Genomic DNA, 18,536 nt, shown 5'->3' on the forward strand with positions numbered 1-18,536 from the left:
TTTTCAGAGAAGTCTTCAATTTTACAGGTTAAGATTGGATGGTGTGTTGTAATCCTTACTTACTGGAACAATATAATTATCTTATCTTTGTGTTGGCTGGAAGTAAAGAATGTTGATTTGCAAAGATTGTTGATGCATTCCAGGTCACTGAGCATGTGCCGTTCCACTTTTCCAAACCCTTGCTTGTAATAATTTATGACCTTGAAACCAATCATGATTGTTTATGCTTGGACTAATTTTGTGTGTATTCATTCAACCAAGAATGTCCTTTCACCTCTGTCAGCCTAGCAAGGATTTCCCCCTTGTCTTCACTTCGGGATCAAAATAATTGTACGCATGCACAGCAACGTATGCACTGCACATGCACGCATATACACACAGCTATACATACACATGCGATCATGTATACATGCAGCCAGAAAAATGTATGTATGCCCACTCACATGCTTTTGTGTTTTCAGATTGATTCAACCAGAGGCAAAAGGCCTCATGGGGAGTGGCTGTGGCTCTGAATGATAAATGCCTGTGTGCGCCCTGTGACCTGACCTGTTTAGTCTGAGGCTAAAACTGCCACACTAACACACAACTGTCATTGTTCCAGACACCATCTCTGTGTGTGTTTATCAGTTTATGTTAAATAGATGACAAGACTCAAGTATCCTTATTTAGGTGTCTTGTTTGCAACAAAAACCCTCTATTATGTACATCAGTCTGCTCATAAGACCGATCACTACTGGAACACTGAGCACTTTTGTTCCATCCTCCTATTTGCTAACATAGTGACTCCCTATTTCCATTTTGAAAAATAATTTGTGGGCCCTGTAACCCTCTGGTAGCAGCTTGACAGTGAGCATTTAGTTCCATATGTTTGTTTGTGTGTTTGTTTTCCCATCCTTAAGTCTTAATCCAGCAGTTCTCTCCACAACAGCCTCAGGCTGAGGGGTTGCTCCCCTATCACTGTCCCATAACAGCCTTTCCTATAGAAAGTGGGGCTTTGCATTAGAAATGGGGCTCATGGGACTCTTCCCAGGATTCAGCTTTTGGCTTCCCATCTTTGTGGTTCAGTCAAGTGCTCATCTCTGATGCAATTCCCTGCACATATGTTTGAATGTCTGTGTGGGCCTTTGCCAGTGCTCCTGTTTTTTTATTAGCATTTTCTAAATTATGAACCATTCAAGCAGCGAATACAACTCATTTTCAGTAATGCAATATTTATCACACGTTCAGCTCATTTTTTACAAGACAGATGTCATCCATTTCACAGCACTGGGCAGGTGTGTGAGGCATTTTTTTTTAAAAGGCCATAATCTGAAAGCCTTGCATTTCCTCTTACTCACCTTTACTAGGCCCATGTTGACAATAGGGCTGAATCCTATCTCTGATATACCCGGAGGCCATGTGAACTAGCCATAAACTAGCCATGTTATATGTGTATTGATTGGTCAACAGATTGCCTATATCCTGTAAAACACAGCTCTAATATGAATGCCTTTATTAACCAAGTTGGTAGTAAATGTGAAAAACTGAAAGCAGGTCAAGTTTCCCCCCCTCCTTTATGGTTATTTTTCCAAGTGGTACGGGGAGTGATTATGGTTGTGGTAAACCAGATTAATCTTGATCCTTCTGCTGATATCAAAGCCTTTAAAAATGTAGATTGCCTTTCAAAACCTTGTTTTCAATCAGGCCTTTCCAACTTGTCTTAGGTGCTTAGGCTGCCTACATCTATATTGTACATCACTTACCACAACTCACTTATATAGACCTGCTGCCCTGTAATCATCTTGTATTGATTAACTTGTACCCCATTTTCTTGCCTTTTCTATTTTCTTACATTTCTTTGAAAAAATGTTTCCCATCTGTTTTATTTTCTTCAGTTTAATTTTTTTCCCCATTCAGTGTCTCTTTATGGGCAGTTCAGTGTGTGTGTGTGCGTGTGTGTGTGTGTGTGGGTGTGTGCGCGCGCATGCAAGTGCGTGCGTGTCATATATGTATGTTAGAGAAAGGAAGAGATCCCAGAAGATTCTGGAGCTTTACCTCTCAAACCCCTCTCTCATCCCTCAATCACAATCCTCCTTCACAGCCTCTGAGCCCACCACCCCCCTTCATTTCTTTTTGAATCCTGTTGTCATCCTTCCTCTCCTCACTTGGTGATGAAGATGTTCTCTCTGGCAGTGTTTTTTCCTTACTTTTACTTTTCTCTACTCAACACTCCCTTGTTTCCCCTCCTGACATATTCATCTGCCCCTTCTTTTCAAATGTATATTTTTCATTTTTTGTCTTTTGTATGTTCTTTATACAAACCTTTTCACACAGGTGCAAATTATTTTTATAGTTATTGCCAACATAGTTATATTGTTGTTTTAAAATATCAATGTTGATTAAATTGCACTGTCCCATATGAATAGAAAAACAGTATATAGGTGGATGCATTTCGACAACTTGGTCGTTTTTTTTCATTGACACCCCATAGGCTTGGGTAAAAAAGTAATATATTAAGCATTAATAGAAATCCACTTGAAGGAGATTCAGGTTTTAGCATTTATTACTCTAATCACATTATTTTCCCGTTATACACCCGATTGTACTGACTGACTCCCCTTGTTTACCCCTGTTTGAAAAATGACAATGCTTTTGCCTTTTCTTTTCTCCAAAATTAACAATAACTTGGGGAATTGTTGTGTGATTGAATCGGTAAAGCTAGCATTCAGTTTTTATTATAATACTTTTAGGGTTTCTGTTTTTTGTTCAGTTCAGGTTTCGTAGAAGATTTCAATGTCCCGGACAAATAGGACAAATTCCGGTCAAGTATTATCTGTTAATTGAGCTTAAAAACTATTGAGACTGTTTATGCTGTGCATCACCAACCCATAGCGTCAGGACAATCTTGGAAAAAGTCAACAATCAACTTTCTCCAGAATCACTTGCTGCACCTTTTTCAATAGAATTTGAACCGTGCTTAGTTACCCCAAAACTGAAACCCATAATTTAAAAAAAAAAAAAAAAAAGAATAAAATAGCGGTGACATCAAAATAACAGGAATTTTTGCAAAGACAACGTCAGTTAATATTTTCTACAATTTCCTTATCCAAACTAGCTTAATCTTAGACAGGATTTATCAATAAAAGCCAGCTACTGATATATGTACTGTACATATTCAGTTAGAGACACTGGAATTATCAGTTAGCTACACTAAAGTGGTTGTTAGACCACAGAACAGAGTTATGAAGAGTGTTGGTCTTTACTCTGTAGCTGTATGTTGCTGGAGAACTGAACTGTATTAGATAATAATACTCGTGGCACATTAGAAGGTTACTGTTAAAACTGTCCGTTAACATATAGTGGGATCGATTGGATTTTGACACTCAACTGACTCTCCCTCTGCTTCATCTGTCATGTTTTCCTGCCTTTTGTCTCCTCTAAACATCCGCTGTTTCCTGTTTTACACTCACCTGTGTCATTTCCTCCCTCCTCTCTTTTTTTACGCGTCTATAAAGATGTTCTTTTGACAGTTTCCTGTCAATCACTCACACGTTTCTCCCTCTTCCTCCTCTCTCACAGCTCCATCTCCTAGAGGCCCCTGGTCTAGTGCATTAACAGCTTTCATTTAGTTGAGTTTGAGTTAAGTCAGATCCCATAGGCCCGGAGTTAGCTGCTGTTTTATTTATACTGTTTGTATTTTGACAGTTGTTTTAGTAAAGTTTGCCAGTACATTTATTCACAGAGGAGAGGCTGCATTCCCCGTCAGAGTAACAAAGTGTGTTTTCTCCAAATTCATTCAGTCCAGGCTGTCAGTCAGTGATGGAGATACTGTACATAGCCTGCTGTGAGGAAAAAACACACAGCAAAATAAATATGGAAAATGAATAAAACATTAAACAGATAAACATACATACAGTAGAGTCCCCTCTGTAGATCAAAAGTAAGTAAGTTAAAATAATGTAACATACTGCAGCAGCCAATGTGGAATTTAAATTGGGACAGTGACAATCCCGAGACAGCATTGTTGTACAAGTTTGTGGAAGTGAAAAAAATATGTGAAGTGAAAGATTAAATACATTTGGTCTGTCTCTCTCACTTGCTTTATCACACTCACACACACTCATGCACACACCAGCTCACATCTTAATTACTGAGGCTTGATGGGTACTTAACCTTGCCCCTTGCTGCTTATGCTAATGCAGAGAGGTCAGGAGTGTGCTGATTGGCTGGCTCGCTGTCAACTCAGCCAGAAAACTGTCGGAGTGCAGATGAGAGGATGAGGGAGGAGAGGAGCGGAGGAGCAAGGACAGGGGAAGTGGGGATGTAATGAAAATAAATCAGTTATGCTAGATTAAATTGCAATTCACTCTTTTTTGCTGTAGAACAAAAAATGGCCAATTGAAATAGGCTGAATAAAGACAATAGTTGGTATTTAAACACTTTTTCCTAACAGGACAGTTCATAGAAATAGGTCATTGTGTTCAGAAGCACAAAGCGCTTATCACGATGCAGATATGTACATCACAGTTACACAACCTTTGCTCAGTACTCTTTACCAGTATGACCTCATCCTTTAAGCAACACGTTTGTTAAGGAGCATATGGCTGACTCTGTGTGTGTGTTTGTGTGTGTGTGTAATGAGCTCATCCTCTTCCCCCCTATGTAGCTATCTGTAAGGAGCTGAGGGTGTTTAGCAGCAGGAAGAGTCATTGAGAGGACACACACACACACACACACACACACACACACACACACACACACAGCTCACATCTGCTGGTCTTTTTGGCATGGGATGTTTCTCCTCAAAAACAGGCAGAAAAATTTGATGAGGTTCAAGGTCTTTGTACCTTAAATGTTTTCCCTTACTTCTACTCAAATTAAAAGGACAAATTAGATATGTTTCTCTTGCACTTAGGTAGTTACCGTTACTGGTAACATCATTGCAATGAACATAACTAGATAATTCAAAATGTAAATACATCAACTTGTTACAAAAACACCATTTAATGTTAAAAGTTTTTTTTTTTTTGTGGCAGAATGTGAGAACATGAGCATAGTGGCTCATATATAGAGTGATGTCACTACATTTTAGTTGCAGTCATGTAAATGTTACTATATGAGTCATAATCCGCAATGGAAGTGCTTCTCTATCACTTCAAGTTTTGTGGTGAGAAAGTTGAAGTGACCCTTATATAGGTCACGCAGTGTGGTACATCTTAATGCCTAGAGTTATTTTAATGTCATATTTGCAGCAAGGGGCTTCTCCAAGTCAACCTGATCAATTCAGTTGGACATTTAGTCCGGTCTAATTTGACTGATTCACTGTGTCCACTCAGCTGTTAAAAACCAGTATGTACAGCACAGCCCTCCCTACCATACATACATACCACAGAGGTCATACATGTATGCATAGACTACTGTCGGCTTTTGCCATTGCAGTCCGTGACCATTGGTATGTGTATGTACAGTATGTTCACTGCACGTGGGTGTTCGGACCCTGTGAGTGGGTGCATGTGTGTGTGTGTGTGTGTGGTCTTGAGGCTATGGAGAGCAGTAACACAGAGTTGACAGGGGGCCGTAGAGATTTAGGGCGAGGTGCCAAGGAAGCCAAGGAAACATGTGTGCACACACCCACATGCGCGTGCACACACATACACACGCCACGTACTTTGGTCTCGGGGGGCATCTGCTCTGGTCCGGGTCACTGGCAGTGAGCGCTCGGTTGGGCTCAAAAGTATCACCACGGCAACCGCATCGCATAATCCCATTCCATCTCATCCCATCCACGAACTGTGTGCGACGTGATTGGCCTGTTCCCCCTGGGGCGCCGAGGCGACGGCTCAGGCGCTGTCTGCTTACTCTCTGTGTCAGCTATGGCTCCGAGTCTGTGGGCGGGGAGCGAGTAGCGCATTAAAGGAACGTTTGGTGCATTTTGGCAGGAGACGGTGTGAATTATGCAGACGCACCCCTACTGTGTGTGTGTGTGTGTGTGTGTGTGTGTGTGTGGTGATGCCAGTGTGAGTCCTTCATGAGGAGCCGTGTAGGAAGAACAAGCTACTCCAAGCAGACAGTATCCCTTTTTTTGTCTTCCTGTGTCTCACCTCACCCAGTCTTCAAAGTTAATGTCCATCCACCTTTTATTTACCAGCATCATTATATTCTTCTGCTACATCCCTCCCTGCATCAGCCTGTTTTCAAGGTCTGTTTACACTGGAAAATACAGTAACAGTGGTACGGATCATATTTGTTACCTTCAATAATAAAGGCAAAAGGTCAGTGGATAAAACCATGAATTTACATGCACAGTGAAAATGTGCATTTCTAAAGATCAATAGTAGTGCAGTTTGTCTGAATGTGCTGTTAAAACAGTTTGCTGTGAGGCATCATATCCAACAGGCTTTCTTCTTTCTTCATGTTTCATCTTTTTTTGGCATCTTAAGTAATTTGTTTTTACTTGCTCAACACTTGTATGCCGATAAAGAGTTAGATTGAGAAGTGAAGATGAGAAGAATCACTAAAATAACCCTGAATAATACAAACAGCTCTGAATAGTCAAAATAATGATTAAAAAAACAACTTCATTTCTGCCTTTATCTTCCCTCCCGTCATTTCTCCACTCTCTCACTAACTTTAGCTTTCATCTATCCCTACCTTCCTCATTCACATGACAGTGTAAGCTGACTTTGAATTGAGTTGTCTACCTTCACCTTTCTCTCTCTCTCTCTCTCTCTCTCCTCACTCAGACACCCCCTCTACCTCCATCACTCCCTCTTTGTTTTGCTGAAGAATACAAACATAGTCTGAATTAAAACACAACTGACAGTTTGCATCCAGTTTCATTGCTCCTCCTCTCTCCTCCCCCCCATTCCTCCCTCCCTCCCTTGCTCCAGCTGTCAAGAGGCTTCATTATTAAAGATTCATGCTGGAGTCTGGGCAGCTTTTCCAAAAGCTTTTGTCAGACAGACCGAGTGTCTCAAATCTCACTGTCACTAACCGGAGGTGACATAAAGACTCACAAAGATCCACATGCACACAGGCGCACACACAGTTGAACACATACACACACTTTCCGTGTGGTTTGCCACACTGTATTGCTATCTGTCCAGCCCTTTTTAATTCAAATTATCTTGAAAATGGTATTCGTAGTGCTACTTTTCATTTGGGAGAATAAGTCTTTATAAAATACCTTATCAGTATTTACTCTCTTCTTGCCAGTGACCACCCCAGTTTTGGCTCAGCTATGTTTTTGTCATCAGTTGTCAGAAGACCAATGTCATACATTCATGTTTCATGTCTTCTATAATGTTTCACATATTCTTCAATCAAATAAGAAATGCTTTTTCATTACAGATCCATATTATGTATTGTACAAAGTTTGAGACAGTATGTATTAATTGCACTATGTGCAGTATAGCAGATCATTTCGCAAAACCCATATTACTAATTAGACTTAATGTATGTATCATTTTGTCCAACTGCAAGGGGGGTAACAGAGCCAGAAGGGCATCTGGCTTCATATAGTGGCTGAGATCACCTTGCTACTGACCTGTACTCCTGCTTTCAGGCTCACACAACAATCAGCTCTTCCTTAAATTCTGAACTTTTTGCAGAGTGTCAGTGCTCATCCAGCAAGTGGTACTTGACGTACTCCGGTGGTAACTCAGTTCACATCGATAGTAAATGCAAATAACTTTTGGCAGGGCTTTGAAGCTGAACTTGCCATTCAAAAGACCCTTTTCTTTATACATTTTTGCTCAAGGAGGTTGTTTCTGCTGCCATCCACAACGTTACTGCTGCATCACTTCCTGATTTCCCAAACTACGGAGTTGGCCAAGGGTCATAACGTGTGTGCGTTAATTGCGCGGCAAAAACTATTAACGCTGTTAAGAGGAATTTGCGTTAACGCGTTATTGTGGCATTAACTTTGACAGCCCTTATGTATATTACACACACGTATATATTTAATTGTGTGTGTGTGTGTGTGTGTGTGTGTTTGTGTGTGTGTATATATACACAGGTGTATATATATATATATGTATATATATATATATATATATGTGTGTGTGTGTGTGTACATGTATGTATACATGTTACAGTTAAATTATGACACAGTGCTAATTAAAATAAGAACATTAGTTAACATAAACCCCCCCAAAACATTCATAGTTATAGTTCCTAATTAATATGTCTGTTTTATGATGATTGGAGTTGGAATTGCAGACAGCTTCTCCATACTACGCCCTTTAAAAAGTGAGGATGCTAAACATAGTTGCCCATCTGTTAAAATTCACCTTGACTTTCAGTCTTTCAAACTAACACAATTCAATTTATTGAATCCTAGAGAGGTTTGGACTGATGGTTTACTGGCATCGGTTGTTGATGAGAGCTACCACAAATGATTTTATAAGACATGGTGTGGAAGACAAACATTTATATGAAGTAGACATAGGATCACTGCACAGTTCATCTTTGTTGTACACCATAACAAAATTAGAATGATTTTCATTTTTATCAAAAAGTTGAAAAAGTCCTGTCATAACTTTCATATATCTGACATAACAAACCGAGTTTACACCATGGGAATTACCTTGAGTAAATTCTTCTCAATTGTCTCGTGGACATTTCAGGAGTGAATAGCTTACATGCCGCCAGGGAAAACAAACAAAATAAGTCCTTGTATTGGAACATTTCACAGACATAATACCATGGTGTCACTTTGTTACATGGACCATTACTGACATACTGTAGTATCTAGTACTTGATGTGCAACTAACTGGCCCTATATATTTGATACAGGATGCATAAAGGCTCTGTCATTACAAGCAATTGATTATGAGTGCTGTTCAGTCCTATCAAGCCAGTATATCTTCATTAATGGCTCAGGAAAACAGATTTTGAAGTACCCTTCAAGTGTTTACCTCAGAAGTTCCATTATGGAAGGTCCTTCTTTTCTGTCATTGAATATTGCAATTGGAATATGTCCTCTTTCAAATGTTTTTGTGAACCTTCCATTTTTCATGAACACGCATAGTTTCAAGTGGAAGTCTGTGATGCATTAGTCATAAAGTGGCCAGTATAGATCCATCAATGCTGATCTTAAGTTTTGAGACGACAGTGAGACAGTGTGTTTCTGGCTCTCTGTTGGTCATCATGTTTTTTGCTTGGTTAAATTAAATAGTTTTGCCTTGGATTGTTGAACTGGTGCAAAAAATGCTGTTATCTATTAATGTACTAATGTTAATCTCCTCTCTCATCTCTTTTATTTGCATTTATTTGTACAGAAAAGCCCAGGACCAGCAGAAAAAGGTGGTAGTAGCAGGTTGTGTTCCCCAGGCCCAGCCACGGATGGATTACCTCAAAGGACTCAGCATCATTGGGGTATGTGTGTATAACTTAAGGAATAATCTGAATAATATAGGTTCACAGACAGACAGACAGACAGACAGACAGACAGACAGACAGACAGACACACACACACACACACACACACACACACACACACACACACACACACACACACACACACACACACACACACACACACAGATGGTTTGACCTGTCATTCACCTGGCTGCCAACCTGCTGTGTCTGATCTATACTGGCCTCCCTGCTGCTGGTGGATCAATAGACCTCCCCAGGAGAGGAGACCAAGACTGCTAAGATGAACATGGTGGAAAGTAGAAAAGGTGGAAGACTATGTGATGGAAGGACGGAGAAAAGTATCTGGGATAGAGGAGAGAAGGAGGAGAAGGAGAAAGAGTCTGACATAGTTGAAAAGTAAGAAAGGAAGCTCAGATGAGAGTTTAGACACCAAAATCAACTCAAATCACTAACCCCAGTGCTTCACGAGGACAATATTTTAAAGACAACTCAGAAGACTTAATTAACAAGAATGTTGTCAATGATCACATGCTTTCATTATACAATATGTTGCCACCAACCAGTGTTTTCAACACGTCAAAACTCCTCTGAACTTCTTAGTCAGCTTAAATGTTGTTCTTCAGTTTGATATGACACTACTCCCTTAGACACTAACCTGTGCACTACATGTGGGTTTGTGTCAGCACAACACACTAAAGGTAAAATAATCAGAAAAGTCCCAATGTCCTTCATCCTCAATTTTCCATCTTTTCCTTGGTACATGACGGTCCTGCCTTCCATTTGCAAATTGTTCCTTTAAAAGTCGTCAGATTTGTTTGGATTTCAAGTGATGTCCAAACATATTTGTCCATTCAGTATTTTTATTGCAAACCAAAACACTCTAACATTAATTTTTAAAGCCAAAATGTATTTGTGAGCTGGAAAATAAAAAAGCTGAAAAATGCTGTCATCAACCCTGGCACATTAGTACTTGGTAAACCCATGCTGTGGATGGTGTTTGTTGAGGCATGGGCAGTGTTAGGTTTGAGCATTGGATTTTGCCCAGAGATCAATCTTGGTTTCATCTGACCACAAAACCTTGTCCCACATCTTAGCTGGGTCATTCTCATGCTTCCAGCTAACTCCAGAGGTGCTGTGATGCAGTTTTTCATGATTAATGGCTTCTACTTCAGCTCTGTAATGCTCTGTAGCTATTGATGGTGGCTTCCTTCCTCGCTCAGTGCTGGGGTGGTATGGTGCAGCTTTCATTTCTTCACTATGTATCCAACTGTGCTCCCTTGATTATTAAGAGTCTAATTGTAAGCCAAGTGTATCCGCAATATTTCTCATCCGTATAAACTTGGAGCTTTCCAATACACTACAGCAATTTGTTTTTCTTACAAAATATTGTATAACATTAAACCAATGTTGCTTAAAAGTAGTTTATTTTAGGGCCAGTCTTTTAAGAAAAATATCACACAGAAATAAATCTCAATGCATGTACTTCAGACAAATCTGATAACTTCTAAGGGAGTTGAATACTTTTGTAAGCCACCTGTACACAGTATTATCACTTCCTATGTCTGTTCTTCTCCACACATCAGACCTCCCCTTAGAAAAGGGATCCTGTGAATAATGTGAAGACCTCATGGCTTTGGGCTCTTGCCATAAACTGGCTTTTTATCACCTTTTCTTTAAAGGTAGTATTGGACAGTCAATCACTTTAGTTGCATGTATAATTCAGGCAGTGAATTGAGAGAACAGAAGGTTAAAGATAACACAGAGAGTGAACACACACACACACACACAACATGTGTTGCAGCTGTTTACATCGTTATGTTATATAAAACAATTACTTAATTTCCTGTCTGTTTCACCTTAGTAATCACACAAGGAAAATAAAAAGGTGTGTCAAGGTTACCACAACTTAGCAGCTAAATGAGCATTCTTCATTAACACATTAATGATGTTTGTAATTAGAGCGTTAGAGCATTAGTGATTTTCTTTTTATGTTGGTACTCTCCAGCACCCTGCAGAATCATCTCCAGCCAATAAGTCCAATATGTAAATATCAAAGCTGAAGGGACTTGTTGAGGGCAAATGTAAAGTTATTTTGTATAACTGTCGGTTCAATCTTAACAGTAATTATATACACAAAATAACCTCAGACACCCCAACATAAATATACAATGTGAAGTTGTTAAAACATTCCCTTTTAGTTTAGCAATGTGTAAAACAAATGTCTTTATTTCATGTTGAGTGGTGCTAAATAATAAAAACATACATTTAGAAGTATCATATATGCATGCATTCTTTTGTTTACTCCCTGCTCAGAGAGAACCAAGCCTAACCCTTCTGATTCACCACAAAAAACCTTAATCTCAATTTCTCCCCTAATGCTGAATTAATTTACTTATGTAAAAACTGCCTCGTTGAAAATGGGGATAAATGAAACAGTCCGGTACCCAATGTCAATTACTGAAACTGTCTTTAAAATAATGGGTGGGGCGACGTCTCAAATGTTTCATTAAATGTCCGTTACCATAAATAATGCAATTCCATTTAAGTAAACATGCCACCATGTAATATAATTACATTTAAATCAAGTGGCGTGTATGTATAATATAATTACATTCAGATAAACAGGTTTGTACATGTAATAGCCTTCAGGGGGAGGCAGAAACATCTGGGAAGTTTACCACTGTCGGTCCTTTCATTGTCATGACTAGATTGGATTATGCATCGATACACACACACCATACACACACACACACACACACACACACACACACACACACACACACACACTGATGGACGCATGCACAAGCAGCCAAGCAAACTCAGACAGAGGTATATGAGTATGCACACACACTCCCCTTGTGCATCCTTGGTAGTTACAATCAGCCACACAATGACAGTGACAGTTGGTGGGTTATGGAAATTAGATGCAAATAACCAGTCCTGAATTTGTATGTAGTGATTGCGCTAACGGCTAGATAAGGGTGTAGTTAAAAAAAACCAAAACGTACTTCCTATTGAATTCTTTCAGTTTAATCGACCCGTGTGTCAGCTTTTATGTGTGTTTCTGTTGTGTTTCCTGAAGCAGCTGTGAACTGAATGACAGTGTATTGTGTGTAAGGTACACAGACAGTCACGCAAGCCTACAATGTTTCCCATCTCTGAACTAGACATGTCACATCCTGTATGTGAGACACATCACACACACACACATGTACACAGTGCTGGCAAGGTAATCTGAGGATTACAGTTGGAAAGCAATGTTTTAAACATGAGAGGTACGAACATCAGTCTTCTCAGCATACAGTACGTATGTTTGCCTTGTATGGGTTACATTAGTGAATATTGTAGGCCAGTTTATGTTCTTTTTTAATGTCCAATTACTCACAAATTATATGTGCATCACATTACTGCTTATTGTAAGTGTATTATGTTACACCAAGTGGCGTTTCACAAAACAGAGAGGCTGGGTTGCAGTGATTTCTTAGGTTTTGTAGAACAAAAATACTGATAAGTTTTTCACTTTTATATTTCCTTCTAATTCTTTATCCATAAGACATGTTTCAGACATTTTTCACACCCATAGTGTTTACTCAGGAGAGACCAGCTGTTGAAACATATCTTAATACAGGTGTTCACTCTTAAGATGAAGATACATTTAGTAAATGTCTGTGTAAATGTACCTTCCACTTGTGTATGACGAGAGAGTATTTTCCTTTGTTAACTTTTAATAAAAACAATAATGATAATTTGGTAATTTTTGAGAAATTATTTTCAATCGAAACCTACATCTACTGAAACGTGGTTTGTTTTTGTCTTTATTATTATTATATTATCATTATTATTTTTCTAATTCAAACAATCCAGGTGAATTAGCAGGATTCAATAAATCAGAATTGAAAAGTAAGATCTGAATTCATCTTTAAAATGTAAACAGTACCTGTCCCATACTGTGAGAGGGGACACCCGCTGCTGCTCTGAATGAACCCAGATTGCCTGGCCATTAGAAGAAAAAAGGTTTCATCTCAGTGTGTAACATGCATATAACTGCTGCCTACAAGGCATCGGTGTGAGTGTGTTTGAAAGAGGGGTTACTCTGGATAATGGGCCTGGAGGCATTCAGAAAGTGTTCGAGCACAAACCTCCGCGAATAGAGAAAGTGGGCAAATTAGAGGTGGAAGGGACGCGAGGAGGAAGGAAAGGAGAAATAATGTCTGGAATTCTTTTTTTCTTTCCCCGCTACTTGATCTCTCTCTCCATCGTTCTCTGTCTCTTGTGCTCATTCACTCTCCTTCACTTCCTCTTCAGATGATTAATAGAAGGTTGGATGATTTGTAAAATCAGTCCTGTTCTCAGTGGAATATTCTGTCCTTTTTCTTGCCTAATTCCCCCTTGCCAGATCTGTAGGATTTTCTGCAAACGAGACAGTGAGGAGAATGTCTCTCTTGCTTGATAATAACATGATTCTGTTTATTCTTACCCGTTTGATCATCTGTCTGCCTCCCTCTCTCCGTTTTTCAGTTTCTGCCTCTTGGTTCTCTTCCATGAAATCCTACAGCCAGACTGTGTCTCAGTCAATACATAATCTAATTGGTGTTACAGCCACATAGACACCGAGTGGCATTTAGGAAATCTATATCACTTAATCCTGGCTAGAGCAAACTTGGTGTGATTGTATCGGTTTGTACTTGTTTGTCTGTGTGCGTACTGCTTATTGCCTTTGTGTATATTCACATTTCCCCTTTGTTTAAATGTGTGTGTGTGTATGTGTAGGTTGTCAATATCAGGTGTTTGTTTGACTGCATGGACTTGGTTTGTCAGCATCAATAAACTTTTCCCGTGTGTGTGTCCGTATTTCAGGTCCAACAGATTGATCGAGTGGTGGAAGTGGTGGACGAGGCTGTTAAAGGTATTTTAACACACGCATACACACACTTACACAAAAGCACTCGTTGTACGAGTGAATATGCAGCAATGCATTGATCAATTAATGAATGAATGAATGAATGAATGAGAGTCCTTTCATTGTTGGACTAGGAAATGAAGTTTTTGAGCTATAGCTGCATGTATGAATGATTTTCAGTAAAGTAGTTTGTTCAATTATTGACAGAATACTAAGAATCACTTGACTGTCAAGACTAAGAATATATCACTTTCTTGTAAAAGGGCACCTAATCAAATAATAATTGTTTGAATTATTCCCTCAGCTCTTTCACAACTAACATTTAAAACAGCAATTATCGTCAGTGATGAGGTACCCTTTAGAGTGTAATAGTATTAGAAAATGCAGGTCTTACGAGCAGAGTAACTTGATTTTCTGCTCATGATTTAAAAAAGGGAAAATTTCCTGAAAGAAGGTGCATACAAAACTTTTTTTGGATATCACTGCTCAGTAAGTTAAACATTTAAAAAGGTTTTGATTGCCGTTTGTATTTAGAAGCAAAATGATCAGTGTTGCTTATAGATCCTATCTGTCTTGCTGTCTGTGTAGCTTGTTAAGTAGTCTTTTCTGTCTGAGAAGCTCACTGACAGCGAGACGGACTCACATGGCAGTGATTAGGTCATCCATTTAAACTGTTAGTGAACTGCCGCGCTTAACTGTTTAATGAAGGTCAGGCAGAGTTTACAGCGTAAGAGTGTCCAGTCAAGCTGTCATACACCCCCAGCTGTTCTCTAATGAAGAACAGATTGAGTTTACAGTGTGTGTGTCTGTGTGTATGAGTGACTAGTTTGCTCTGCAGGCCTCACTCTAATGAAGGACAGCTGAACTGAGGCTTAATTTTACAATGTGTCATCAACTCTAAATCATCTGGCTACACATACACACACTCACATTCACCCACTGTGACTTTCATTCCCCCTTTCTTCTCTATGATTTGCTCATTCTTTCCCTTTTTCCCTTTCCTTCTTCCTCTCGTTCATCAGCATCTTTTGATCTCTTTCCCTCCTTTCTTCCTCCTCCCTCTACCTTTTCACTACCCTGTTTCATCCCCTCTGCCCTCCCTGTTTCCTCTCTCCTTCACCCCCTCTATAGAAACTAATTTCCCCAGTATCATTACAGTTCTTTATGACCTCGTATAAACTGAGAGCTGTTATTTCAGCTCGGAGGCCTGGGCATAAACCTTTAAGCTACGGGATTTGCCTTTGGTAATGGCTACTAAAATACTTACTTCAATGAACTACTAATAGACACAGTTCTGTGCACCACCAGAATTGCTTGCAGGTCTATTTTCTACAAGAGTACTGGTATGCTTTTATGATCTTGGCTCCTAAGGTGTGAGACCATCTATTCAATTTGGATCCTGGGTTAAAAAGAACATAACAAGGCAACTTCACTTCTTTGACTACTTTTAATCCAATCTCAAACATAAAGCTCAAGTTACTACCTGCTGTAAACAACATTTTTATCTTTTAGTTATCTCAGGTTGGGTTGCTGAGTATGTACACAGTACTTAACATTTATACAGTCTTAACACATTACAACTACTGCCCAGTCTTGTGCTGCTTGACGCTGTGCAGCGTCAGTGGTTTGGTGGGTAGTGTTGTTACGGTGGTCACAAGCTTCAGTCTTAAAATCAGTTATTTTTTTTTATCCATGCCAGATGTTGATTTTCTTGCTAACAACAAACACAGCTTTTATCTTGTATTCCAAGCCCACTGGCAGATCCATAAAAAATTAATTAATGACACCCGTGGATACACATCTTTGCAAGGGCATAGAGCCAGATTTTATGTCTCTTAGTGATGTGCAACACACAAAAACACAAGAACAATTGGATAATTGAGGAGTTAAATACAGAAAATGTACACAGAAGCCTACACGCAATAGAAAATGTTTAATGCATGTTTCCCATCCTACAGGAGCGCAGACTTCCAATTGGTCTGATCTTGCACCATTAATAAATAACTGCTATACCGTGTTCATTATAGGGCCGTTTTGATGACTTTGTTTCTTTATTGGCCTCCTAATATTGATCTCCTTGCACTGAGATGATAGCCTGGGATGATACCATTTCACCTGATATTCTTTTATCTTTCAGAAATGGTTTAGATTTAGTGTGTGTGTGTGACATAGAAACAGGGGGCAGAAAAGGTTGGATGGGCTAATGTATCTACTTAGCTACAGATCAGAGGCTATATGGCAGCCATATAACCTGATGATCCTTATTTCACCTGTATAAACAAACTGTTTGCGTGTATTGGTGCTGAAAAATAAAGCAGGAGTATAAAGACGGGAGGATAGAAAGCGACTGTTGCAGAGGAAGAAGATCAAAGAAGAGCAGGTACAAAGAGACAAGTAGATGCACTCATATATAAACCCTGATTAGACTGACAATTGAAAAGAATATAAACAGCTTTTTTGATGTAAATGTATAATAACCTGTTATATCAACACGATAAATGACAAGCATTACACCCCTTCTGTCCTCCTCATCTTCCACCTTTGTCCCTCCATTCCAAATTGCTCCCATCCCCCGCCTGCTTGCTGCTTTACAATCAAACCAGGGAGCACAACAAGACCCACCACTTACGAGACATCAGACACAGGTCAACAGGTCAATCTTTTAGCTCCCTACCTCTCTGATCCAACCATCCATCCGGCTATCCTGTACATCTTTCATCTGTGATGTATTTTTTCTATCATCACCAAACCATCCATCCATCCACCTTTCCATCCATCTACCCTTGCTTGCCCTCCCTCTTTTTCTCTAGCATGTTATAATGGGCCGTTACGAGTGGATAGAAGGATTTATGTCGGTTTGTATTTATGAAGGAGAGAAAAGAACAAAGGAGAGAAAGAGATTGGAAAAAAACGCAGGAGGGAAAGGAGGAGGGCAGTCAGTAACTAGAAAATGTGGTCGCGGGTGATGTGTGTGTCTGTGTCTATGCGGGGTTTCCCATCACAGCAGTTGGCCTCTCTAAACTCTGTAATTGAGATGACAAATAGGGCAGCATTCTTCGGTTTTCTTCGGCAACTAGAGTTAGCTATTTTATCTCTTGCTTCCCATTCATGGTCCCCTAGGCCCTGAAATTGAATTTGGCTTCAGGCACACTCCTGGAGTGATTCCATGCTGGTAGTGAGATTATTTCTTGAGTCGTTGGTGGCAGTCACATTGACAGGGGTCCTGTGCAGTTTTCAGGGCAGGGAAAAAAAGAATATGTGGGGAATTTCCAAGTTTTACAAGAAGGGACAATTTCATAATTTGGAAAAACATCTAGAAATCCAGCATCATACTGGTAATTGCTTCCTCCTGACGTCTGTCAGGAGTCTGTGTATGCAATTAGGTATTGGTAACTTTATTTTCCCACAGCGAAGATCCTCAGAAACAGATTTATAATGTCAACAATCTGGAGAGAAAAAAAAGTTCAAAACAATTTCCCGCAATCCTTAACCAACAGGCCTGAGCTCAAGCTAAATCAGTGACATGCCTGATTGTTTTCAGGCAGGCAGCTGCACATCTCCCAACAACTACTCCCAGCTCCAAAGTCTTGTTGAAGCTCAGCATGCAGGTCATTCTGGTTAGGCTCACTCTTTGACAGCCTGCCACTTTAAGCTTAAAAATCGGTAGAAGTATATTTTTATTTTCAACGTGTGATTGGTGTTGTACTTAATAGATCATATAATTTTATTTTTTTTTATTATTCATAGCAAACAGGCTAGGTTTACATGCCATGTGAGTTTATTTAGGGTTGAATGAAAACTACTTAATGTTATTATTTGGATTAAGTGATCAGTATAATCGAGGTTAAAACAAAAGGCAACTAGTTTCCAATTCTTTTATAGAGGGAATTCAATTGACTGAGTTTTTACATTAGACCTTGAAGCACTGTTCCATCTAGTGTACATCTTTATCATGATTAACGTTCCCCTTACTCGCAATTGTTCAATGTTCTGATAAAGTGATTAAAGCAGCAGTTGAGGAACAGGTGGAACCCTGAAGCTGTTAAAGGAAGTAATAACGGATGGATGCATTGACCCATCAGTCAAGAGATGGAGCAACAGTTACAGAGGGAAGAAAATTTGACCAGGCATGAATTTTAAATCCATGTCTCATGACCAAAGGCGGCCACACAGACTACTAGCTAGATCAAAGCAGGGCAGAACGTGCCTCAAGTCCCAGCTGTTTTCCACGAGGGAAGTTTTCTAATTTCCTTGCTTGTACTGGGATATTACGACC

General features: G+C 39.5%; 1 protein-coding gene across 1 annotated transcript in view; it reads left to right on the top strand.

Annotated features, from left to right (window-relative positions):
• The window catches only part of cdkal1 (CDK5 regulatory subunit associated protein 1-like 1), a 238,825-nt gene that overhangs the window by 61,721 nt on the left and 158,568 nt on the right, over positions 1-18,536 (top strand). The window contains exons 5-6 of the mRNA XM_084357757.1: positions 9,261-9,357; positions 14,218-14,266. Coding sequence (XP_084213883.1) covers positions 9,261-9,357; positions 14,218-14,266 — 146 coding nt within the window. The remainder of the gene's footprint in view (positions 1-9,260; positions 9,358-14,217; positions 14,267-18,536) is intronic.

Source organism: Pagrus pagrus, assembly GCF_965226575.1.
Source record: "Pagrus pagrus genome assembly, chromosome: 7".
Taxonomy (NCBI): domain Eukaryota; kingdom Metazoa; phylum Chordata; class Actinopteri; order Spariformes; family Sparidae; genus Pagrus; species Pagrus pagrus.